General features: G+C 39.5%; 1 protein-coding gene across 7 annotated transcripts in view; it reads left to right on the plus strand.

Annotated features, from left to right (window-relative positions):
* QKI (QKI, KH domain containing RNA binding) overlaps window positions 1–19,057 on the plus strand; it is a 156,899-nt gene that overhangs the window by 134,367 nt on the left and 3,475 nt on the right. The window contains exons 5-7 of one of the 7 annotated variants that reach the window (XM_023253548.2): window positions 10,396–10,483; window positions 11,840–12,139; window positions 12,844–13,402. In XM_023253548.2, the coding sequence (XP_023109316.1) occupies window positions 10,396–10,483; window positions 11,840–12,139; window positions 12,844–12,887 (432 nt within the window). In that variant the 3' untranslated portion in view covers window positions 12,888–13,402. 7 annotated transcript variants of the gene reach the window in all.

Raw genomic sequence — 19,057 nt, forward strand, 5'->3', positions numbered from 1 at the left:
CATCGATACCTTTTTCAAAATAGATGGGTTCGGTGTGTATGTAAAGAAATCTGTTGAAGTAGGTGACTCCCTTTCCTGATAGAACTCTTCAAGGGTCATAGGGAAATCCTTGGCAGCCCGAGCATACCTGTCCCTTCTCATGTGCATGTTGACATTGTGTGCAGTGTAAACAATTCACCCAAGCCTTGAGGTCTTCTGTGACTCACAGGAAGTTCCATCTTGGTATTTACCGTTTTTTCGCTTTTCAGTTTTTGTTTCTCTTGACAATTTGTATGTGACTAGGCTTATGGGCTAATTCTTGTCATACTTATTGGACATGGTGTGATTGTTAATATTTATAAAACACCTCCAAGTACAGGGTAAACATTGCAGTCACAGAGAACACAGGAATATCTGAAACCCAAACTCATAGCTTGTTTAAGGTTAATAAGGTTCAAAGTTCTCAAGTAGGGGACTTAAGAGGACTTCTTCATTGCTTTCCTCTAAAATGATGTATGGTGTACCCCGACATAACAGCTGGTTTGCTCACCGATTGCTCCTGGTGTAAAGGGGAAAAGTTTCTAAGGGTTTAGTTCTAAAATGGGCTCCTGTTCCTAATAGTCATCTCCTGTACTTAACTTTTTGATTTATTTATTGCATGCCTACTTGGAAATGAGGTTTTTAGATTGCTGTATACTTACCCACTTAAGAAATGAGGGAGTATTTGCAATTTATTTCAGAAGGGAAATATTCTTCATCCCTAATGGAATGTGCTGTTTACATTCCATGTTTTGTTTGTTACTATTTTATTCTTCAAGTTTGACCAACCCATACTTAGCTTCCTAGCTGTGGGATAGCCAAGCATAAGAAGTATTCAAGTGGTTTATTAACAGAGTGGCACAAATTCCCATCTTTTGTTAAATTTTACCCCAAAGTGCAGCCAATGGAAGAGATAACACCTGTGTTACATACCTTACATAGTTGTTAAGAGGGTTAAATCAGATAAGAAAGATTAAATTCTGTAAGTATTAGAAACACAGGGCGCCTGGGTGGGTCAGTCGGTTAAGTGTCCGACTCTTGATTTCGGGCTCAGGTAACAATTTCATGGATTCGTGCGTTTGAGCCCCACATTGGACTCTGCACGGACAGCGTGGAGCCTGCTTGGGACTCTGTCTCCTTCTCTCTCTGCCCTTCCCCCACTTGCTCTTTATTGCTATCTCAAAGTAAATAAACATTTAAAAACTATAAACGCTTGAAATATGAACTTTTATCGAATCTCCAAAACAGCCTTTAAAAAACAAAATATTTAATTAGCTTAATTTTCTTCCCAACCAGGAAAAGATGTTAAGAGTCTCAATCTCAGAACAAAAATTATAATGCAGACACTTCAGTGCAGTCATTGTACATCACAGAGGTCAAATGCTAGCAGATGACATTTGAAGAAATTACCTTTTTTCCTTCTCTGCTTTATTCTCCCTTGGCCTTCATTTGAGGTTCTGAGGTTTAGCCATTCACAATAAAGATACGTCTTTAGATACCTTACAGAACAACAAAGACAAAAAGTTAAGGTGGGAAGCAACCAAAATTAGCGGGCTCAGGAGTCACCAAAATGACTACAACTGAAAATAGTTTGAGTTGAAGTAAAACCGGCAGCGTAGTGACCTGACATTGCTCTGAGGGCCAGGTAGCTTTCTACCTGCTCTTGACTTTGAGGTTATTAGACTGTCCTTGATGGCTCAGAAATCTCCTAAGTATCTCGTAGTGCAAACAGGTTACTCGAAAGAATTCCTATAGGAGGTTGACATTATACTGTGGCGTTACCTGGAAGTCTGTCAAGACCGTTTGGGGTGGGTTAACGGTTTTATCACAGCTACTTACAGACGAGCTTAGTTCTCATTTAACCCACTGAAATTGTATGTAACATTTTGCCTATGTACTCCTGCATGCGTCTTAGACAGAATTGTGGTTATCAGATCCTTAAAGTGATTCATGATCCTTTCCCCAAAGTTTTTTATTTGGTTTTCCACTACACCCGCTGTAAACTTCCTTCGTAGTGTCTGTTACACTTTACTGAATTCGCTTTACGTTTCGGTCTCTATCCAAACCAGACGATAAATCTTAAATGCAGGGACCACATTTAATTCTTCATATCCCTAGACAAGTGATTGGTCTTTACTATGTGATTGCTATTTAAAAATAATAATAATTCCTTTTCCTGCCTGTAGACTCATTGCTCATTCCGAGTATATATGTTTAATATGTTCCTATTTTCAGAATTTGTCGTCAGGCATTTGTTACAACCTCCTACACTTACTTACTCACCCCCCTGCCACCACTGCCGCTACCTGTGTACTTCTCAGATTTTTGCCTACTTCTCCCTTAAGGCTGCCACAACTAAGTAGATTTTTAGACCATCATTTTCAGGTACCTACTCTTTATCTTCCTCTGTAGAGTCATGCTCTCCTAAACTCACAGTTTGTAATTTTAGGTCCTTCCTTTTAGTGTCCCAGACATACAGTCTGATAATGTCCACCTATATATTTCAGAGGTCTTTTTTTTTTTTTTCTATAAAATAATTATGTGGCTTCACTAATACCAGTGTATCCCCTGAGTTGTGGATCATGCAGATCTCTCAAAAGTTTGTCATTCTTATTAAGCTTACTGTAAAGAATAAAAGCTCAAATTGTGTCATACTGTGTTTCACATAGGAAGAAACAAATGCTTACTATGAGATGCGATTTTTTATTTCTGAGATCGTTACTGTTTTTGATAGATCTGTTTATACCTTGTAAAAAACATCTTACAGTTAAAAATAGATAAATTTGTTAGTTCTGTTTCGTTTAATACAGTTTATGCACCCCTGTGTGCATGTGCACGCGTGCGTGTGTGTGTGTGTGTGTGTGTGTGTGTGTGTGTGTGTGTGTGTGAATGTTTCAGGCTTCTCTGGCTAAGTACGGTGCCTCGTGCTTCCTCTTACCTTATCTTGCGTTATCTGTGGGAAGCGGTTGCTGCCAAACCAGGTACTACGATCGAGGGGAAGTATGTCACATAATGGAATGGCAAATAGAAAAACATATGCCACGACTTTTCTTCCCTTATTGTGTCTCTAACATTTTGACCCACAGAATTTCCAGTGAAATGGTAAGGTCCTCTCTGCAGGTCATTTGAACTGAGGGCTTACTCAATAAAAGGTAATCAGGCTGTATTGCCCAGGTGAAGCAAGGATGCTAGCTTGTCTTTGCCTCTCCGCTTAAGCACAGAGTTCTGATACGTCTCTTCAGTATTGGGTTTCTGTAACGATTCTGGGGATTTCTTCCATGCTCTTCAGTTTGTGAACACCATTCTTTTTGCGTTGGACTGAGCACAGTATCTGTACCATGGTAGGTGTCCGTTAGCCGTCTGTTAACTGAATATTGAAGACTGGGAAAAGAATGGAAGGTGAAATCGAGGAGCCTTTAAATCTGAAGAAATGGTAGACCATCGTAGAGTCCACCTAAGTTTTGACACAAAATGAGATTGTTGACAAAAGGAGAAGAAGCTGGTATGGCCCTAAATGCCAGTCTGGGAAATTCAGGTTCTGTGAACTCCTGTATCAGGAAAACAAAAAGTACACGAGGGTGTTCAGTGGAGAGAATTAATAAAGTAATTGGTTAGACAGGTATTGAAATTTGAAAAAGGAACGGGGTGTAATACAGATTTAGAAACTGCAGGAAGCACTTTTACCCCAGGCCTGGGAGAGAGAAGAGAGAGATTGGTACTCTTGTTAGATCTCAGGCACTTTGAGAGTTTGTGCAGGGCTAGAACCGAGAGCGCTGACAGGGTGGGGCCTCTTGACTAGTTAATGGAACCTTAGTATCTCAGAGGAGTAGATAAACTGGTTGGCTGATGTTACTCCTCATGGGTGAGACACCAGAAAGCTGGTTCTAGAAGTGCTGGGGAGTGTGGAGCCTGAGAACAGCTGGCATAGGAAGGGGCGTCCCTTCTCCGCTGGCTCTTCAGTCTTGTTTTAATGTCCTCCACTGTGCATCTCACTTGTGCGGACCTAACAGAACCAGCTGGCAAAGAAGAAATCGTACTATACAGAGTCCTAAACCCAACAGTGAAAACACATAGCAGGTCAGTTTGGAACTTAGTAATTGCTACATCATCCTGGAGAAAATATTCTAGAGTCGTGTGGGAGGTTAAGTTTTCTACTAGCTTTATAGGATAAGTTGGAAAAAGTAGACCCCAGATTCATAGTCCGGTGTCTACCTGACATCACCACTTGCCTGTTTAAGTAGCCAAAGTATTCGCCTTCTCCTACTTAATATTTCTAAACAGAACTCTCAATTCCATTTTCCTCAGCCTTTATCTTCTCATTAAAGCATCTACTTGACTGCTAAATCCAAAAGCCTGAACGTTAGTCTTTAATGTCTCCTAGCCCTCATTCCTTACATCCGACCAACCATCAAGTCCTTTCAGGTTCTTTTGCCATCTGTTACTACTTCTGTCCTAGTCCCGTGCATCTTCTGTCACTAGGACTCTGCAGTAAAGCTCGTGACTGGTCTCTAATGGTCCTCAAGCCCCCAACAGTCCATGCACAAAATAACAAAATGTGCCTTTAAAGGTAAATCCTGTTAGGTCACTCTCCTGTGTAAAATCCTCGATTTATATTTAAGTCCACTATGTTCTTTGTCAGACTTTTCTTTAGCTGACAGAACAGATACAGGTGATGATTGGTATTAAAATTGTTCATAAACTTTGGTCACTCTGTTTTCTCTTTTCTCTACACATTTTTTTTTAATGATTTTTTTTTTTTAACGTTTATTTATTTTTGAGACAGAGCATGAACGGGGGAGGGTCAGAGAGAGGGAGACACAGAATCCGAAACAGGCTCCAGGCTCTGAGCTGTCAGCACAGAGCCCGACGCGGGGCTCGAACTTATGGACCACGAGATCGTGACCTGAGCCGAAGTCGGCCGCTTAACCGACTGAGCCACCCAGGCGCCCCTCTACACATTTCTTAGTCAGCCCTTGTTTTCCAAGTGCAGTAAGTAGTCAGGTACTTTTTATGTTTGGAAAACCTTTTCTACTCATTATTGCAAATTTATAGAAAAGAATTTTTTTAAATGTCAGGGATCAGGTTCACCTCTTCAAGTCATTGGGGTCTAGAAGATGACTGGTGTAATTGATTATTGGTTAATTTATGGATGCAGGTCAATTTCCTAAAAACAACATGAAAAAATAGAAAAGAGGCGATAGTACATGGCTGTCTGTATAGGATTAAGTCCCCCAGAAGGAGCAACATAGATTTAGGAAAATGATACCATTATAGGTGGGTATGGTTCGAAAAGAATGTACTCTGGAGAGGACAGTGATCTGGGCCGTCAAAAGAGACATACATAGGATGCTTCTAGACAGGATCTTGTCTACCTTGGAGGCAGAAAAGCACAGTGGGCTTCTAGGGGATAGTGGGTAGATGATTTTGACTAATGCAGAATATTTGCAAATAAGGCTGCTTATAGAAGTTGTTTAGTGGCTTGATTGCTAAGCCGGGGAGTTTGGGCTTTTCTTACAGGCAAATGATAGTACTAGTCACATTTTTAATGATTTGGAGATACTCATACATTTGTTTCGGTTCTCTATTGTAATTACATTGTTGTGGAGCTTTTTTAACGTGTGCTTTATCAATTTAAGGTTGCCAACTAAACATGATTTTCTTAATTTCTCATGTGAGGTCTTTGATGAATTGAAAAGATAATTCCACTGAAAGGCAGTACATAAAGGAAAAGTTGTGATAAGGACTTTAGATCAGGTACTCTGGGTTGGAAGCCAGTTTTGCAGCGTGACCGTATGTTACATTGGATAAGGTACCTAGCCTGTCTGAACCTCAGGGGTGATAACAGTACCAGTGCCATAGATCTGTATAAAGCATAAAATGTTAAGATGAGGAAAACCTAATATGTAGTTTCAATAAGGTAATGTATAAATCGTTCAACTTTAAAATGCTAGAACCTGTTCACTCTCATCTAGTATTAACCACGACCTATTTCTGTCCCTTTAACATAGCTGTAAATTACTATAATATATGTATAAGTTATATATATTTATACAGACCCATAATCTGTCATCCATAATTACAAACTCCAAAAAGTTCAGAAAAGTATGTTTATATGTTTATACTCTGTCTTTATCCTACTTAATGTATTGTTATGTTTGCTACACATTGGGTTATTGGAGTATTCCTCCAGACCCATTGGGGATGTTATGTAATCCTTTGTATATTATCTTTATACAACTCTGAACATTTCTCAAAACATTTATGATGCCACAGGTTTTAGATATGGGGCAGTGGACCTGTAGGGAAGTTAGCAAGTGTTTGTTATAGTTTTATTTTTTTTTAATTTTTTTTTTCAACGTTTATTTATTTTTGGGACAGAGAGAGACAGAGCATGAACGGGGGAGGGGCAGAGAGAGGGAGACACAGAATCGGAAACAGGCTCCAGGCTCTGAGCCATCAGCCCAGAGCCTGACGCGGGGCTTGAACTCCCGGACCGCGAGATCGTGACCTGGCTGAAGTCGGACGCTTAACCGACTGCGCCACCCAGGCGCCCCTGTTATAGTTTTAAACTTTTATGTTTCAGAGGTATGGGCAGGGGGTGGGGAAACTATAGTCACAAAATTACCTACTGTGAGAATTTTCATAATGGCTTTATTCACAGCATCCAGAAACTAGAAACATCCCAATGTCCATTGCAGAAGAATGGGTAAATAAATGAAATACTACTCAGCTCTCAAAACAGGCGGACGACTGATACAACAGTATGGATGAGTTCCATAAGTATGCTGAGGGAGAGAAGTTGGACACACAAAGTATATATTCTTTGATTCCATTTTATAAAATTCTAGGATAGGCAAAACTAAGCTGGTGATAAAAATCAGATTGGTGGTTTCAGGAGGCAGAGGGTGGTGGGAAGGACCTTGAGTAAGAAGAGACGCACAAGGGAACTTACGAATTGATAGAAACATCCTGTGTCTTGATGTACATGCCTCAAAACTGATTGAGTGTTGCACTTAAGATCTCAAGATTTCACTGCATATAAATTATACCTGGAATTTTAAAATACAGTGCAAATACTTGAGAAATGAGAAGTTATAAAGTTCTAGATGACCACTTGGATTCAGCATTCTCAAATACCCTCTTATGACTTAGGTTTAAAGACAGACACTTTTGTTACAGAAGGAAAAGTTAGAGTTCCATTTCTATACAAGTGTTTATCCCTGAACAGGGTTCTACAAAATGCCTTTTGAAACGCCAACGTTAAGATGTATGATTTTAGGATGCCCTATTTGGTTAGCTTCTGTCTTGGAGAGATGAGGAAAAGTCTCATGGCATGTGGAAACTCCTGGCATGAAGCGTGGCCGGTAGAAGCTCTAGAACAGGGCTGCCGGACAAGAGAAAAAGACTAAGTGAAATTACCTAAGAAACCAACACATTGTCTTCTCTGGCCTTAATTTGAGAGACGGCCTTCACCTTCAGCAGCACTCAGGCAGGTTTACAGTGCCAAGTTTCGCCGACAAAACCAGGACACGAAGGTTGAAATCGCACTTCTGTGTGAAAGTAATTCTGTAATGAACTCTGCAAACTCTTAGGACACAGCGTTGGGCTGGCTCTGTGGGTACAGAATGGGGGGCGGCGTGGGGAGAAGCGGTGAAGACACCGGAGTGAGTGCCGCTCATTCTGGAGCGAGACCACCAGGTGTAAATTGTAGCTTTGCCGGCTGGATTCTGTGCTCTGCCGGGAGTGTTAGTGGACCTGCCATAATGTGATGTAATCCAGCGTGCACACGGTCATGCGTAACTTGTACGTCTCTGTGGCCTCCAGCCGTGTCACCGTGGCATACTCCGTTGCTGCTGCCTCGTGAAAGCTGTGCTCCTCCAGTTTTTATTCTCCTCCTGGGCGGCGTGTGTGCGGGGGGAGGGGGGCAGGCCTCTGCTGATGACACTGTATGCTTTTCAGCAGCCCGCACCCTGCGAAAGGCACACACACGTATGCATGGACCCTGATGTACACGTGTGTATTTCTTCCGTGACCTTTCTCCTCTGTTTGACACTGCATCACCAGCTAATGAGTATGCTTCTATCACTTTCTAAAAGGAACAGTTCAGTGAAAACATGCGCTTGAGTACCTCTTCTCTGTACAGAGCTCTCTGTATGAGACATTATGTCTCATCACTTCTTCTGTCTTTATTTCTACCTCTTACTTGCTGGCGTTTTCAAACATGTACTATTTTCTCACAGTCAAGTCACTGAAGGTACACCTATTTTTTTTTTTTTTTTTTTTATGTAGAGTGTAATTTATATACTTCTGGTATTCTGTTATCTATAGATTTAAATTTGAAATGACTTGGTGAGTTTTAATTTTTAATATTACTAGTTTTCAGGGAACAAGTTTAAGGAGTTTGAGTTAGATGATGGATTTCTAATTTGTCCCTTTCATTGATGGTGCTTATTTTTTATCATTAAAGTTATTGCTGTGGCTTTAAAGAAATCCTGTTACTTCACTTTTTTTCTCATTCATCTTTGTACAAGTTCATAGGGGTCAAGGAATTCCACAAGTGTTCAAGACTGTCTTCTCTGTTTTCTCCTGCAGCGTAGGTTTTTGAAAAGTTGGAGGTGACACGTTAAACTTTTTCTTCATCATGGTTTCACTCATCTTTCTCTTTAATTCTTTGTGGTTTATTAAAAGCCATTTTGGCAGTTCTGTTAAATATAAATGATAGTATCCCCTTTGCTGCTGTAGTGCCAAGGACAGAGTTTTGTGTATCATTGATTGCAGTAGAAAAGGACAGAGAAGCTTGTCATCTGGCCTTGCTCCTGTCCTGAACCAAGTCAGAAAAAATGTGTCGTTGGGTTGCTTTCTTTTTTAAATATTCTGAAGCTTAGGTAATGCATAAAATATGTGAGTAGCATATAGTTCCATTTCTACCTTCATCTGCTTTCTTTTACGGTAGCTAATATCTATCCTATAGGATTTAGATATTTGAGGTTTGGAAATAAAAATTTTTCTTACCAATCATCTAGAAATATATGTCCTAGCAAAAATAACTTAAAGGATAAGGTGAATGGGAATATGAATATAGGCAATGAGAAGTAAGAAATAGACTGTGTTCCCAAGGAGTTTACTGTGGTAGTGGTGATGTCCATGAAACTATAAACCAAGGTAGAAGCCTTACAATCTAAGGATGGCCCTTTGAGAAGGTAGCATTTAGGTTGAAGTTTGCTGAGATTAAGTAGAATTTCGAAAGAAGGGGGATGGAATGGAGTCCTGAAGGACATTCAAGGTGGAGGCAATAGGAATATGCACAGAGACGCATACCAGGGATTTGTAGCATAAGATAACATGTACAAAATAGTAGAAGATTAATTGCTTTAACTTGAGAAGACAGTTTGGGCCCAGATCATAGATAGCTTCATTGGTTTATATTTTTAGATAGTAAGAAACTGTGAAAGTGTTTCAAGACATGAAAATGTTAAGGAACATAAGTAGAAAAGTCGTTCTTGTGCATTTGATCTTACCATCGTATAGATTGTTTGAAGAACAGATACCCTTAACGTAATATGCTAATAGTTTCGGTAATAACAACAATATCGACTAGAACAAGGGTGACAACAGTAAATGGAAAGGGTGGGGCACATCCACGGTAAGTGGGACGGCCAAACCGTTTGATGGTCAAAGACCATCCTGGTTTATGCCTGTTCCCATCACATAGTGATGGAAAGCTTTTACATTTAGATGTGTCGTAACTTGGACAGTGCATCTTATGCTGGCCCTGAAGACGTACTTAAGTATGTACAAATTGAGGGGAGAGAGGGATGTCGTGAGCATGAGAGAGAAGAATATGTATTCAGATTTTAGAAGTTCTTGTGGTTATGATTTTATTAAATTTTCCTTTTTGGAAAATTAAACAACATCCTCTTGCATGAATACCACAATCAAATGTTATATGTTTAAGAATCCCATTTGGGGACGGGGATGTTTGTTTTTTATGGATTGGTTTTCTTTTCTCTTCAATGAGCACATTGGAGTTTTTGAATCTTCTGTAAAATGATAGATGCCAAAGAGAATAAATATACCATATTTAATCTTAATTAACATTGTTACTTATTGCTTTTTAAGGAAACTGTAATAGAATCGGTGTAGTTCGTGTAAGACATTTCCAAGTAGGAATGTAGGTAGTGGCAGTTGCGAGTATCCTGCGTGTTGGTATATCAGCACCTTTCGGTTCCCTGGTTGTTTGTATGTTTGTTGTCCTTTTCCCAGTTGAAGCAGGCGGCTGTAGGCACGCACTGCCCGTTTCAAGGCTGGGGAGCAGGTGCGGCTGTGATGTCCGCGGGTGTCTTCAGTTCTCACTGCTCTTGTGTTTTCCGTGCGCAGGCCGAGGGAGAAGACAGCCTGAAGAAGATGCAACTGATGGAGCTCGCAATTCTGAACGGCACCTACAGGGACGCCAACGTCAAATCACGTAAGCCAGAGACTGGGGTCCAGGGCCACAGCCGTCTCCGCCCTTTCGTGCGTAGGCCTTGCTCCGCTGGGCGGCGCCGCGCGCATGAACACTGCTCCGGAGTGAAGAGTCGAAACACGTGTCGCTTGATAGGGCACCGGCAGTCCCGCTTTGACTGATTTCGTGAATTGAGGACGTTCTCTTCTAATCTTCCGCCAGCGTGTCTAGGTTTCGGGTTCATAAATGTTCTCGTTTTGATGAAATTTCAGCTTTCAAAGTTGAGAGTTTCAGGACGTTTCCTATTCTGTTGAGTATACATGTCAGGCTTCTAGCTTATTTTGTCACATTGGTGCAAAAGACAGAAAGTTTTCAAAACTTCTTTTTGAAAAAAAGCTGACTTGGAGCGTATCTGAAAGCAGTGACCCTTCTGTCGAATTCTGTCCTTTTACCTCGCTTGCTTGTTCCTGCAGTATTTTTCTCTGTTGATTTCATATGTGAGTTCACAGAGAGCAGTAGGTGATAGTGTTTTCAACCCCACTTTTCCTTTCGATATATTTGTGCATGCTTTCATAAACTTTAAAGAGGGTTGCTTTTTTTCATTTTGAGGCGATCTAAGCTCGACATGTCTTAGGAACATAATCTCCTATTTAAATTACTGGCTTTTTATTTATTTTTTTTTTAAAGTAGAATTTTAAAGTCCTAGCCAGCTTGCCAGAGCATAGGCAGTTTAGTGGGTCGGAAGCGGTTGCTTTACAAATGATTGGCTTTAATTTATTCACGAGAATGAGTATGTCATTAACAATCATATATTTAGGAATGGGACGTTTTACGTATTGCTTTCTCTGTGAAGAAGTTAAATTCGTACAGATGCAGGAAATTTGTATGAAAGTAGTTTGTTGACTAGCATAATACAGTAAAAATCCCTCTTTTAATTTGAAACTTAAGCTACTCTAGAAGTATACCAAAACTGTATTTCTGTGGACTCCCGATTACAAAATATTTTTTAACCTCTTTTAACGCGAGTGTTTCCATGTGCTTTTGCATGTACCTTTAGTCTCATGGTATCTTAAAACCATAGATATATTGAATATATGAACTAAATGTAACCTATTTTAATGGTCGCGTTCTTTTTGTTGTTGTTTTTTATAGTGGCTTGTTAATTTTTGCACATTTATTCTTAATCACACTGGGAAAGGGGAAGCCGTTTGCATTTGATCGGTGTGCTTTGGCATTTTGTGTGATCAGCGCATGTACTAATGATTTCCTTTTATTTTTCTTCTTTCCTGCTTTTCCTTTCTTTTTCCTACTTCCCTCTCATTTTCCATATTTTATACTGCTATCTCTGTACTTCCTCCTACATTTCTTTGCTTACTGTAGCAGCCCTTGCCTTTTCTCTTGCAGCGACAGCCCAGGCTGCTCCGAGGATTATCACTGGGCCTGCGCCTGTTCTCCCACCAGCTGCCCTGCGTACTCCTACGCCAGCTGGCCCTACCATAATGCCTTTGATCAGACAAATACAGACCGCTGTCATGCCAAACGGAACTCCTCACCCAACTGCTGCAATAGTTCCTCCGGGGCCCGAGGCTGGTTTAATCTACACACCCTACGAGTACCCCTACACGTTGGCGCCAGCTACATCAATCCTTGAGTATCCTATTGAACCTAGTGGTGTATTAGGTAAGTTGTTCTCCCTGTGCGGTCAGCAGTAGTTTTCTGCCTAGCATTTGTGCCTCAGACTTGGAAGTGGTTGTCTCCGTTTTAGCGAGGCGAGACAAGTTGCCATTAGGAAGACTGAAGCCTAAAGTTTGTCTTTATTTCAGCCTCTCTTAATGGTCCCCTCTTAAAATAACTGCATCTTACTAAGTTTGCTCAGATTCTCGTTGGTAACTCAGATCCACATTAAACAGAAAATACTTTTCACGGTTGACATAGACAGTGAGGTCATTCTGAGTTGGGCCTGTCCCCTCCGTTGGCTCCACTGCCCACAGTTAGAGCCCTTCCGTCTCAGAGATGTATTTGATTTGTCAGCTAAATTTTAAAATTCCGTGTGAAAATATTTTGAGGTCTTTGAGAAACTGCTGTTATTGCCTGTGTGTTTTCTAATATTTGTGATCGCTTAAAATATGAAAAGGACCAGGTCACCTGGTTGGATTCTTCAGGTTTCCTCAGGTTTTCTCTTTTGTCGAAGTTCTAGTTAATATTAAACATACGAGAAGCTCCTACTTTCTGTAGTACAGTATGGAATTGATGAGTAAATACCAAGTCACTGTTTTAGGATCACATTTGAGGCAGAAATTAAGATCATACTATGAACGCTTGGTTTTACGTGAACAAAAAGTGGTGTACTTGAAAAAGACATTACTGATGCCTTTTTTTTATAGAGTGGATTGAAATGCCAGTCATGCCTGATATTTCAGCCCATTGACTTGCTGGATGAAGGACTAGAATACAGCAGCTGTTATAACACGACCAGTCAATGTGGGACAAACTCTTTCCGTGCTGCCCCTTTGTTTTACCAGACAGAATTTGAATACTTTTTTTTCTTGAATTGTATGTGACCTTGGTGCCGCATGCATGCTGTGGACTCGTAGGACTTTGATCTTTTAAGTTCTGGGGTTTTTTTCCAGCATTAATAATGATTTATAAAAATTTGAAAGTCTTTCATGAACCCGGACACTAAGATTTAAACTTGAAACTTCATTGTTCAATTAAAGAAAGCCACGATGCTCTGTATGTTATCTGTGTGTGTGCACGCACTCAGGTGCCTTCTGTTTCATGAGCAAATACATTTGATTGTACATGGTTTCCGTTTATCTCTAAATCGTTGTATAAAGTACCTTAGGTCAGAATTATACTATAGATAGAGCTGTTGACGAGAGGCTTGTTTTCTGTTGCACATTTCTTGAAGCATTTTTAAAATAACATGTAACATGTAACCTGTTTACGTTTCCTTTCTGTTAACGCTCTGTCCCGCGGCCCCACGCCTGCTCCTTTAGTCTCAGAGCTCCTCTCTGCTGCACGCACAGCGTCTGTTCGAGGAGTTTGTTGCTTCCTGCAGGGCTGGCACTCTGAGCCACCAGCTGCTGTTCCAGCACTCTCGGTGCAAGATCTTGCTGATTTTGCCTCGTGCAATTATACTTGTACAAGATTAGTTTATCTAAAATGCAAGAAGGGGTGATGGACCAGTTTACTGCTTAGAAACAGCAAGAGGCACTGCAGTCTCTCATTTTAAAGCAATGTGTTTTTTGTTGTGTTGGGAAATTTTTATTTATAATACTTAATTATTAGACTGACAAAATTAAAAGCAAAATATACAGATACCTAATTGGCCTTCATAAAATGAATAATAATGAGTACTAAGTGACCAAAATCCATTCAGAGTCTTCCTTCTCGCTTTGCCACCTAAGCAGTAAAACATGACATTGACCACTTGGAGAACTGAGAAAATTATTTCAAATTGCTAAGTTATAATAAATTTGCACACAGATAACATGCATGATATATATCAAGTTTCACATCCTATTATTTTAAAATAAGCAGTGCCCTTCAAAACAGATGCAGACATGTGTGTTGGTGGTAGTGAGGAGATTGGTATTAGCATCAAGTCTTCATTGGTGACTAATTTTTAATTCCCTTCCTTTTATCTTTAGGTATGGCTTTCCCAACGAAAGGCTAAGAATTCAAGAACGGTCTTAACTGAACCCTCATCAGATCTGAATTTAACAAATGCTTAGTCTCAGCAGCCTCTGGGGGGGTGGGGGGGAGCTTAGCCTAGCAGTCAGTGACTCACTTGCACTTTTTGCACACTGATAGAAAGTAAAAGTATGTTATTAATTTGGTTTAGTCTGTAATCTTACAAAGTAACGGTGATTTATAAAGGAGTGTATAGTGTACTGACTGCTAAGGGCACTACACTGTTTGCTTTACTAATCACCTAATTCATTGCAGTTCATACTTATTGACTCAGAGTTTCGAACCACAATCTGTAGGCTGTAAGAATTGCTTTTAAACCTTTTTAAGCGATAAACTCTGGAAGTGGTCTTAAGGTTAGCAAATAATTGTCAGTATTAAGCATGGCATTATTGAAGTGGTCCTGCTGCGAGAAAGGCACTTCAGTGAATATGTGACTAGTAAAGCTGAAATATGTTTGGATCTAATAGAGTTCACGAAACACTGTACCTTGGGATTGTGAATGAACGCGTAAAACAGGTTAAGGCCAAGATGTTTGAGATGAATGCAATATTAATAGACGCATATATACGCAACATATTATGGTTAATTTTAAAACTACTGTGCCTTAACATGTTTCTTAAGAGGAAACTTTTGTAGTAAAATGAACCTTTGAAATCCATTTTGATAAACCTGCTGTTTAATGTTTGTTTTCTTTTCCCTTGTGAATGTTTTCTAACTTTGTCTTGGTAATTGCAATTTAACTAGGTGCGGTGGCTACTAAAGTTCGAAGGCACGATATGCGAGTCCATCCTTACCAAAGGATTGTGACCGCAGACCGAGGTTAGTTTAGTTCTGCAGTTCTTGTTTATAAGAAATGCGCTGGGTGTCCGTAAAATTTGCAACACCACACCTGATGGAAAAATATAACTGCTTACCTGCACACCGTGTCTTTTCTTTTTCTAAATTAATTTGTCATAGTTGACAGATTTAAGGGTTGGGATTCTTTCCTCTCCTTTTCTTCTCCCCTCCCCTCTCCTCTCCTCCCCTCTCCCCTCTCCCCTCCCCTCTCCCCTCTCCCCTCCCCTCTCCCCTCCCCTCTCCCCTCCCTCTCCCCTCCCCTCTCCCCTCTCCCCTCTCCCCTCTCCCCTCTCCCCTCTCCCCTCTCCCCTCTCCCCTCTCCCCTCTCCCCTCTCCCCTCTCCCCTCTCCCCTCTCCCCTCCCCTCCCCTCCCCTCTCCCCTCTCCTCTCCTCTCCTCTCCTCTCCTCTCCTCTCCTCTCCTCTCCTCTCCTCTCCCTTCTCCTCCCCTCCCCTCCCCTCCCCTCCCCTCCCCTCCCCTCCCCTCCCCTCTCCTCTCCTCTCCCCTCCCCTCCCCTCCCCCCTCCCCCTCCCCTTCCTTCCCCTCCCCTCCTTTCTTTCCCTTTCCTTTTTTTTTTTGTGTTCCCTTCATATTTTAACTTATTAAATCCTATATTAGTATGTACTGTGATTTATTCCTACTAAAACATGAATTGGTCCATGTGGGGAGGTATTAAATTTTGATGTTGCCTTAATTATTTTTCAGTAATAACTTTTGCTAAAATATACCTTGTAATTGTTGTGAAATTTTGGGTTGGTTTTGCAAAATGAACTGAGCGGATGGTGCTTTAATGAGAGAAGTAAAGGAATATATGCCTCCTGTGTCCTTGTGGAGAAAACTGAAGATTTAGTTTCCATTTTCCTTTTTATTAAGATACTTGAGCCACTGTGTAAACATGAGGATATGCATGTCAAGTACTTAGCTGAAATCAAGAAAGTAAGGACTGTGAACATAACTTTGATGCGGTTGGATTTTTTATGAATGAGAAAATCAGTTCCCTTTTATTCTTACATTCTCTTGCCAAAATGGATCCTTCGATTTTTGTCATTTGCTGCTAAAATATATTATCTGAAGGTAAACTATCTCTTGAAGGTCTATGGAGACATGAATCCAGCTTTGAATATCTTTTTTGACTAACCTGTGACTGGAAAATAAGTCTTCATTTTTCTCCTTTTCAACACTTGCAATTTGTGTCCTATATATGCCCTTGGACCCTTTTATAAATTATTTATGTTTATTGAGGAGTGTTATTTTCGGTTTATTGACATTGAATTGTTTTCTTAGTGTGTCATCACAAGGTAAGAGTCTGAAGCAAGGTGGAAAAAGATCTTTGAAGAGCTTCTGTTGCACATGTATTACTTACTAATTAATTTGATCGAAGTCTCTCATACTAGTGGGAAAAGTGAGGGATTTATCCACTCCTGTCCTACGCCTTCTGTGAATTTAAAAACGACCTACCTGCTTCACATGGTTCTCTTGAATACTGATGATAAACATTGGACACAACTGTTGTCCACGTCAGAATAAAATACTTTCCAAAGACACTGATGATACTTCTTTAGCATCAGACATAATTCAAAGAGCCTTGAATTGAAGACTTTTAACGTATACGTTATGTTACTTAACGATTATTCAGTGAATGAAATAAATAGTCCCCAAGCTCCAAGCTCAGTGATGACCTGTGACAGTAGGACACCGTGGAGGTGTGCACTGCCCCTGTGTGCCCCCTTCTTGCAGAACGAGTCTCCTCGTGAAGGAGGACCTTGCTTTTAAAAGTCACTTTAGATTGAAAGAAACCCAATAATCCCGTGAATAATCTGAAGTCTTTTTCACATTGTTAGTGTCTGCAATAGTTTGAAAGAGTGTTTTTAAGTAGTTTTTCTTCTATTAACCTTTCCCTGCCTGCCCCTTTTTAGGAGGTTTCTCGTTAATTTTGTTTTAACACAGTAATTATTGGTGACTCAGTGCTCCAGTGCCTTGAGATGGCAAAAACAATATTAAGAAGATTTTATAGTACTTGGAAATGACATCACATTCCATGCATGGCTCTTTTGTAGTTATATGTGTTTGTGATTAGTCTTCTCACTTTTATTGAAAATGCAATGTCAGCAAACCGAAAAACTACCTTTTTTTTTTTTCTTTTTTTTCCTTTAAATAACAGAATACTTGTATACTGCTGTTATGATCACTGTATGCACTCATTGGGTCTAAGGGAGATGTCTGAAGTCCTTCATTTAAATTATTTTATGATACTACTGTTTTCTCTATTTTTGAGGTTTTTTTTTTTTTTTTTTTTGAAGGGAAGATTAATATAAACATTCACTTTTAATGCAAGGAAACTCAGCCCTTGGACGCATAACCATGTAATTTTATATATGCATTTAGAGTACTGCATGGTTGACAAATATGTAGTTCTTTACTAAAAATAAACCCACTTCGACACCTATTTCAAAACTGAATTTGAAGCCTGTTAAAGACCAACTGACTTGTTAGTCGTAGTGAACCATAAGTGATTTTGCACGGTGGACACACCTGTGTGTACTGTGGGAGGCCAGGACTTGGCAGAGGACGTGTTCTAGATGTTCTGGTGTACATAGAAGTGGTAGTTGGCTTTGTTTCTTCCACACAAAAAAACATAATCAGAGTTTTTCCGAGTAATGATTTTATAAAAACCATTTACATAATTTGTATAAGAAACTTAATACAATTTTAATCAAAATCTTAAGTAATATCAAAAATGCTTTAAGATCCTGTATTTTGGGAGTGACTATGAAGTGGTATGACTACATCTTGTTAAATATTTATTTTCTTCTTTAATTTTGGAATAGCAAGTTTTATTTTGAATAAAATTCCACTTATTTTTAAGAAATTCAGGGAAGATTTGGTCCCATTGAAGATACAGTATTTTTGTAGTATTTATAAACTATCCTAAATGATAGACTCCAGAAAGCATTTTTGTTACATGAAAGTAAACCAGTCCATTATATAGATTATTTCAAATAACTCTGTGAACATTATACCCACCGGGTCTCGATTTATGGAGTGGCACGGAGTCTACCTTCGCACTGAATAGTTTTTCATTCACATCTCCTCTGCCTTAGTCACAATGGCAACAGTACAGAAAATTCTCTCAAACCTCAGAATAGAGTAGAAATAATTAAGCTGTTGAATGAGTCTTAAAAATCATACTACTGTTAAGTGGACCAAGTTTGGGGAAGCAGAATGTGACAGAGGTTGATTATAAGGAAGGAACAACTCGAGGACACTGGGCACGATAACTTTCCACTTGAGAACTACTTTGTGTTTTACTGTAATTTTTTTAATTTTTTTTTTGTTCTGTTTGTTATTTTGCAAAAGAAAATAGTATTTACAGGTGGCTTCTTTTAAAATATAAAATATAAAGCAGGAATGTATATGAAATGTCAGATTTTATTGTATTTGCAGAGTATTAGCTTTGAAATTGAATAAAGAAAGCTGTTTGTAGTTTTAAAATGCCTTATTGGTATCAATTAGAAATTTCTTCTATTTTTTGATGTACTTAGAGCTTTTTGAGTATAGAATTTTAAATGGCAGGATTTTACAGTGTTTACATGCCAGTGCATTTTATAAGTGTTCTATATGTGTAAAATAGTATTTTCAACTGGAAAGTGCTGGCTGGTGCGAAAGGCCTGGCCTTTTTCTGGTTCCCATGACGTTGCCTCCACCGCTAGACTACAGTTTAGTATTGCTTTGTATCATAAGGCCAAGAAATTCCATGTTGTTTGTAAATAGAATAATTGAAAAAGCAATAAACATTTATTGAACAAAAGAAACCTTGTTTGGCCCAGAGTTTATGTTGAACCAAATTGTTCATAGGAATTTAAATTTCCTTAGATTCATTTCTGTTGATCATCAGTTATTAATAATCACATCCATCATTAATAGTTGCTTTGATGCTTGCCTCTGAGAGAATACTAATGCTTAATAGCAGTCAGATACTGATAACTGCACTGACTGTTTCAGAATTCTGTTTATCAAACCTATTCATTGTTGTTGTTCTCCAGTTTCCTCCATTGACTGCTACTAA

This window comes from Felis catus, chromosome B2 (assembly GCF_018350175.1).
Source record: "Felis catus isolate Fca126 chromosome B2, F.catus_Fca126_mat1.0, whole genome shotgun sequence".
Taxonomy (NCBI): Eukaryota; Metazoa; Chordata; class Mammalia; order Carnivora; family Felidae; genus Felis; species Felis catus.